Here is a 6,963-nt window from a genome sequence, read left to right on the forward strand (position 1 = left end):
CAGAATCTAAAGACTTAATGTAGTTTGCCAAAGTTGCTTTAAGAGTTGAAATCAGGAAAATACTAAACACAAAGGTTAGACAGGTATGTATATTTATTTAGCTATGCAGATGTCAGAAAGAGTTGATGGTCTCTTTCTGCTCTGAAATCCAAAAATGAAAAGATGTCTTGGTAGGAGGGGTGTGGGTATGCTCATACATGAGTTGTTTTAAGCGAGAAGACTTCTCAGTGAGAGAATGTTAGTTTTAAATAACGTTCAAGCCAAACTTGTTAGGCTTTTCTGTTAACTTTACTGAACTGCACTGCAGCTGCCTCTTCTTCTGGCTCCCTCAGTACAAAAGAAAATTTGCAATTTATCTAGACTAAATTTTAACCTTTTTAATGATATCCTAGCAGAAGGCAAAACAGCAACTTGGACTGCTGAGAGAAACAAACAAGACCAGTAAACAGCTGATGAACTTGAACCCTTGAGTTTAGAAAGACCAGTGACACACAGCAGTTTGTTTACAAACACCTCACCATTTCCATTCATCACCTAGACACAACAAGTGCAGTCATCTATCTCTTGTGCCGTTACTGATGCAAGCCATAATCCCTGGATTGGATGCTGCTGATACATTGCTCACCACTAACCTCAACTGCTTGCTGTCCCAGCGGGTCCTCTTGAGGATGGGCAAGGAGGATGTTGAACACTAGTAACACGTGATACTGCATGTATGTGTGTGACAGAGCACAGGGCTGCACCGTTGCAGAAGAATCTGATTGTGGAGTAGGATTGTTTTATATCAGTTACTTTCCTTTAATGTGATGAGAAATCAACACTTGTTCGACTGATCATTGGAGCCATAAGTAGATGTTTCAGGAACTTAGAAGAACCCTGTTGCCCTTCCTCTTTTCTCTCCCAGACATTCAGGAGGTCATCCTGTGAGATGGGAAGAGAAGGGGAGCAGCTGTTAGCCTTGCCAGGGCCATGTCCTAGCAGCAGCTGTGGTGGAGTCCTCCTTGTGCCACCAGTAGGGTCAGAAGCAGGCTGACCTTAGCAGTGGGAGAATGTGAGTCAGGCAAAAGGGTGTCCTGCTTGTCAGGCCTGTTTGTCTGCTGGAAAGGAGAGTGGACAATGACTGGTGCAGGAGCTACAGCTGGAGAATGTATTTTGTGGACAAGTCAGCTGTGGCTGCTGTCTTCCTATGGGTGGCAACAGTCCCCTGTCTTTGCAGCGTAGCGATTCTCACTCACACTGCCGTCACCCTGCATTCCTGTCCCACCTGCTCATTACAGAACTGTTAACAGGCTTAGCCTGTCTTACCTTGCTTGTGGAAAAGGGGATCCTTTAATGTCACTCAGTCACAGCCTTCACAGCACACTACCTTTTTCCATAGATTGTGGTTTTCCACCTGGTAAGATCTTAAAACAGTCATCGATGTGGACATCATCTTCAAAAAGCAAGTGCTGTAAGATGCTTGAGGGAAGGTGGACAGTCTGAGCACCCTCACTCCAGAGAAAAGAGACCAGGGAGGAATCTGTGCATACACCCAGAGGGATGGTTTGAAGAGGACAAGGATCAAGTAGTCCTGTTGGTCAAGAGTCAGGCTGTTAATAGGTTTAAACTGCAGAAGGAAAACGCCAGTCTGAAAATTAAGAAAATTATATAACTGGAGGAAAAGTTAGACAGTGGAACCTGTTGCCAAGACAGAGGTTGTGAAACTGGAGATATTCAAGGCTAGGCTAGACACCCATCCATCAGGGATGGCTTTGGAATAACTGAGTAAAGCCAGTGAACAATACAAACAGCTTGACTAGATGACCCAGTAACAGTCCCTTCCAATCCAAATACATTCGAGAGGCTTCTGAAACGTAGTTGGCAGCTTGTCCACTTTCAGCACAGTTGTGACGTGTTATTGCCAGATGTACCATCAGTACCTTATGCTAAAAGCTGGAGATGTGTAAGACTGTAGCTGAAGCCAGCACCTTTAATAGCACTTTTTTTTGTTATTGTTGTTCCTACTAGGTTCACCTTGCCCTTAACCCATGTGAAGACCTGTTGGAAACACCTTCTAGAACAATAATCATTTTCAGTCTCCTAATAATTCTGCTGTGTCCAAGAAGAGCCTGTCCAAATGAGCAAGACATCCCAAAAGAACACCACTACAGATGCGAATGGAGTAAGCGTGATTCACACCCAAGCACACACCAGTGGTTTGCAGCAGGTTCCCCAGCTGGTGCCTGTTAGTCCTGGTGGTGGAGGCAAAGCTGTGCCTCCGAGCAAACAAGGAAAGAAAAATTCCTTTGTGGATAGAAACAGTGATGAGTATCGTCAGCGCAGAGAGCGAAACAACATGGCAGTGAAAAAGAGCCGGTTAAAAAGCAAGCAGAAAGCACAAGACACGCTGCAAAGGGTCAACCAGCTCAAAGAAGAAAATGAACGTTTAGAGGCAAAAATCAAGCTCCTGACCAAGGAGCTGAGCGTACTGAAAGACTTGTTCCTCGAGCACGCACACAACCTTGCAGACAATGTGCAACCTGTTGGCACTGAAACCACCACAACAAATCCAGAAAACAATGGACAGTAGACACTGTTGCAACGTTATGAAATGAACTAAACTCTGGAGGTGCAGCTTGTCTGCAACGTCCATGCAGTAACCAAGCAAAAACTCCATTCTTTTAACCGTCAGTTGGTGGAGATCATCTTTTTAGGTTTAACACTGAAGATTTGATACAATTAAACCAGGAACTGCTTAGGGTATTCATTTGAAGTATTTTTCTCCTCTAAAAGATGTATCTGATAAATGCAGATCTAAATTCATAGTCAGCAAGGAGCTTAGGGAAATAGCATTTTCACAGAAATGTTCACTTTACCTTCTTATAGTTTGCATAATGGGAGGAATCCAGCAGGATGGTTCATTGTAGTATCCGGAACTCATAATTGGATAAAATGTCTTTTAAATACCTTAAGTGTATTTAGGACCTTTGTTTTCCCCATTACATATTACTGAACTGCAAAGGCCGTGGAGGGTGTTTGGTTTCCTATGTATGTGGTGGACAACTTTAAATCTGTAAAGCAAGTCCTATAAAGCACCACTTACGTCTTTCCTGTCCTCTTACAGTTAATGGGAAGGGTGTGTAGTAATAGTGAGCTGGGATGCTGATGTTTTCTAGAAAAATAGCAATATATTATGATGATATATACAGGCAGTTGGCTTCCAAATGGCAAGTGGGTCTGAAGCATCATGTATTAATAGGTAAAGCAGCAGAGTAATAAAGCCTAATTCTAAGCCTGCGTTCACATTGCTCACACACTGACTGGGGCCTTACGAGAACAACAAGTTGGTTTTCAGAAAATGTCAAAATGCTACCAGAAGACTGTGCTCTGCAAAATTGCATTCTTGCTGGGGTGCAGGTACGGGAAGAACAAAATGTGTGGCTTGGCTAAGTAATGAAAGGGGTAAGACAGCATCCATTCAGACAGAATGTGCGGATCACTGCTCGTTGACATTCATCTCCGCTTTCATAGCTGCTCAGATTTACAACCAAGATCTTACATTTGCAGTGGTTTTAAAAATAAATGGCCCTAGTTGGAAGAACTGATTCAGTGGAATTCCTATAGCCATCATACAGTTGTGTGAAGGAGTGTCTTCGGTCTTGTTTTATTTTCATAAAGATTTTTTCTGTAGCAACTTTATTAATGCTAGTGCTGAGTCTTTGCCATGATCCATAACGCAGTGGTATGTTCTATATTGAGGATTTAAAGAATACAAGTAAAGCAGGAACTTTGATGTTATCTTAATTTATTTTCATTTTAAAGTATTTCATTGATGGTATGGCTGTGTTACATTTAACCTGTGTGTCTGGCTAGTGGATTATTACACTGTCCTGATTTCCCTCCAACACTACCTTTTTCTAGAGATTATTTTGCAGGATGCTTGTTTCCCTTGTATCTGTACTTAGGAAGAGAACTTGGATATTATCTCCATGAAGATGCTGTTAGAAAATGAAACCTTGACTTTTTTTTTTTTAATTTAAACTTTTCATACATGTGGAAAACTTTTATGGATTGTTTTGGTAGTCTTTTTACAAAGATATGTTTGGGGATTTTTCTGTTTCTAGCTGCAGCTTAACTAGGTAGGGTTGAAATATCAGCAGCTAATAAAAACCTTTTGCTTCTAGTGCTGGCCTCATTTTTTCTGTCCCTTTTGTATTTTTTTTCCTCAAACGGAGCGATGCCTACCTCAAGCAGCTGTCATTGAGAAATCAGTGCAACAGTCTCCATTTCTGTCTTCCACATAGGTTTTTGCTTAATGGAAAGAATCAAAATCCTACTCCAGTTTTGTCTGAATTCCTGATGTAAAAACAATGACAACACCACACCAAAAAAAAAAAACCAACAATCCCCCCACCCACCCACCCAAAAAAAACCCAAAAGAAATTTAAGACTTTGTACTGCAATAAAAAGGGGGAGGAACAGAACACCAAAACCTAGGAGGAAAAAGATGACCTGAAAGCACCTTATTTGTTAACTGTCCACCCACTCTGATGCAAAGGGCAGGAGCTTGTCAGTTGTCTGCTCTGTGAACTGGGACTACGTGGCCTTGTTGACTGGTTGGATCTTCCCCTAATAACCACAACAGGGGCTCCAAATGATTTCTTAAATATCTTTGAGTGTGAGTAATAATCTTTCTGATGCTCTGGAGGCTGCCTTCTCCACCTGTTACTCTTGACAGCTCCGATTCCACTTCCTTCTTGTCTAAAATAAAACCACTGAGTTATGAAAAATCATTTGTTTGCACAATGGCATTTCTGGCTTGGCAGTCTCCACACTTGCTCTGATTGCCTAGGGAAGCGTGTAGGCTGTGTGCAGCATATCACTTTAATATGTGAAGTCATGAACTCAAGATTATAACAAATTATTATATTAAATCTACCTTCAGTGAGAGTTTGGTTGCAAGGAAGATGCCAGTCTATTATTCTAAGCTCCCTCCCGCCAAAAAGGGGAGATTTAGATTAGCTATTAGGAAGAAGTTCTTCCCTGTGAGGGTGCTGAGGCGCTGGCACAGTTTGCCCAGAGAAGCTGTGGCTGCCCCATCCCTGGCAGTGTTCAAGGCCAGGTTGGACACAGGGGCTTGGAGCAACCTGGCCTAGTGGAAGGTGTACCTGCTCGTGGCAGGGGGTTAGAACTGGATGAGCTTTAAGGTCCCTTCCAACCCAAACCAGTCTGTGAAAATAGCTATCTATCTATCTTACACCTCCGAGGGGCAAAGGCAGAGGCAAAGGCTTTCTCGCTCTGCCCCAGGATGGAGCAGCCCAGCCTGTGTGGCAACAAAATGCCACTGCAAATCATGGAACACCCATAGCAGGTGACTTGGATGATTCTTCTTCCTAAAAAAAGGCTGGAATAAATAGACGTCTACACAAGAACATTTCAGTGTAGGCCTATAAAAGTTCAGGTTTTCCTTTTCAACACATTTTTCTTAACAACAGCTGTAGTCTGTGAAAGAATACAGTGCCTGTCACTGGAAGAAGGAGCGTTACAGCACCATACATTTTACCAGGCAGCATTCCCATTTTCTCACTACTCTAGCCTCTGCAAGCACTAGGAGGCTCTACCACTTTAATTATACCCTGCAGATAAATCCCAAGTGCATCCAACCCCAGGGAGCTGACACAGTTTAAACAGATGGGTTCAGGAGCGCTCAGCCCTTTCTAAACACAGCAACTTGCTCAACATAACACACTCTGTTATTCTGGTGCCACTTTGAGTCTGTTTGCACTGAGGGGAAAAGCATTTGGGAAAACATAGCTAACAGCCTGAAATATCCTAATGTAGTCAAAAAGAAAGTTTGCCATAACCTGTATTTTCCTCCCACTAATACATTTAAAGTGTATTAAATATCACTTTGCCATTTTTAAAAGGCTTAATTCCCTGCATAACACACACACACTCAATTTAGAAAAAAGTTCTAATTCACTTTTTTCTTAAGTGGATAAAAATTATCATAATTACAGCATAGACTTCTGGAAGGAAGGATGAAAGTCATATTCACCAAGTTCATGGGCCTGATGATAATGAAGGAAAATGGGAGACAGTGCACCATCCCAGGCCAAAGTGCACCCATGTCTTGGGCGAGCAAACAACAGAGCAGCTGGTTGCGTGAGCGAGTGCTCTCCTCTAGAACTCACTGGTGGTAGGGTTTGTTCGCTGGTACATGTCGAAGCAGAACCAGTTCTGCCTCCTGCAGCATGCCAGATTGCTCGACCTGTTCTGCAGCAGCAGAGGCTAATACTTGCCAAGATTAATCACAGGCAGGGAAAGGCCTATTAACTAGACTGGCGTTATAGCTTAGTTGAAACAATTCCAAAACTCCTTTTTTTTTTCTTCTTTTAAATCTCTGAGGTGTTACTTGGAAATAGTAGCTGCTATTGAACCCAAGCAACAGCAGGTTTCAGAGTGCCCAAAGCAGTGAGTGATCCCATGGGTGTGTTCACAGCAGGAAAACACTTGGACACGGAGGGAAGAGGGCTGAGGCCATGAGCGCTGTCTTGCAGTGGAGAAACCTCCCGAGTTTTAGACAAGTCTGAAGCAGTACTAGTGTAGTTTCCATGTTCTCGAGTGTGCAAAGCTATCGAAACAAAGCCTGACATCCTCTGCACAAGTACTACATTTCAGAGGCATGACACCTGATCACAGAAGGAAGCATTAATGCAGTTGCAAATACAAGCTGCAAATCCCACACCCTCCGCTTCTTGCCCCTTCCCCTTCGCAGTCAAGACCTCCTGCACTTACCTCTTAGAAACCAGTGCCCAGCAACCTTTAAAAAAATGTACACGGACTGGTTTGTTGATAAAGTTACAAGATGTGAGCAGCAGAACGCGACGCCAAGGTAATCAAGTCAACCTTCGCAGTGGGAAAACCCTCATCTGGCAAGTGGTATGACCCAGAAAGCCCCCAACATCCTGCTGTGACTGCAGT

The 6,963-nt window shown here is 43.0% G+C and overlaps 1 protein-coding gene across 1 annotated transcript; it reads left to right on the forward strand.

Annotated features, from left to right (window-relative positions):
- The first annotated feature begins 2,011 nt into the window (after positions 1 to 2,011).
- CEBPG (CCAAT/enhancer binding protein (C/EBP), gamma) lies at positions 2,012 to 2,646 on the forward strand. The gene has a single exon (XM_010020668.1). It carries the CDS (start codon positions 2,117 to 2,119, stop codon positions 2,567 to 2,569), a length of 453 nt encoding a protein of 150 aa, XP_010018970.1. The 5' UTR covers positions 2,012 to 2,116; the 3' UTR covers positions 2,570 to 2,646.
- The last annotated feature ends 4,317 nt before the right edge of the window (positions 2,647 to 6,963 follow it).

Source organism: Nestor notabilis, unplaced genomic scaffold, assembly GCF_000696875.1.
Source record: "Nestor notabilis isolate BGI_N333 unplaced genomic scaffold, ASM69687v1 scaffold24848, whole genome shotgun sequence".
Taxonomy (NCBI): domain Eukaryota; kingdom Metazoa; phylum Chordata; class Aves; order Psittaciformes; family Psittacidae; genus Nestor; species Nestor notabilis.

What these genes read in the sequence shown, in the direction of transcription:
- CEBPG (XM_010020668.1), top strand. Translation starts at nt 2,117, where the DNA reads ATGAGCAAGACATCCCAAAAGAACACCACTACAGATGCGAATGGAGTA.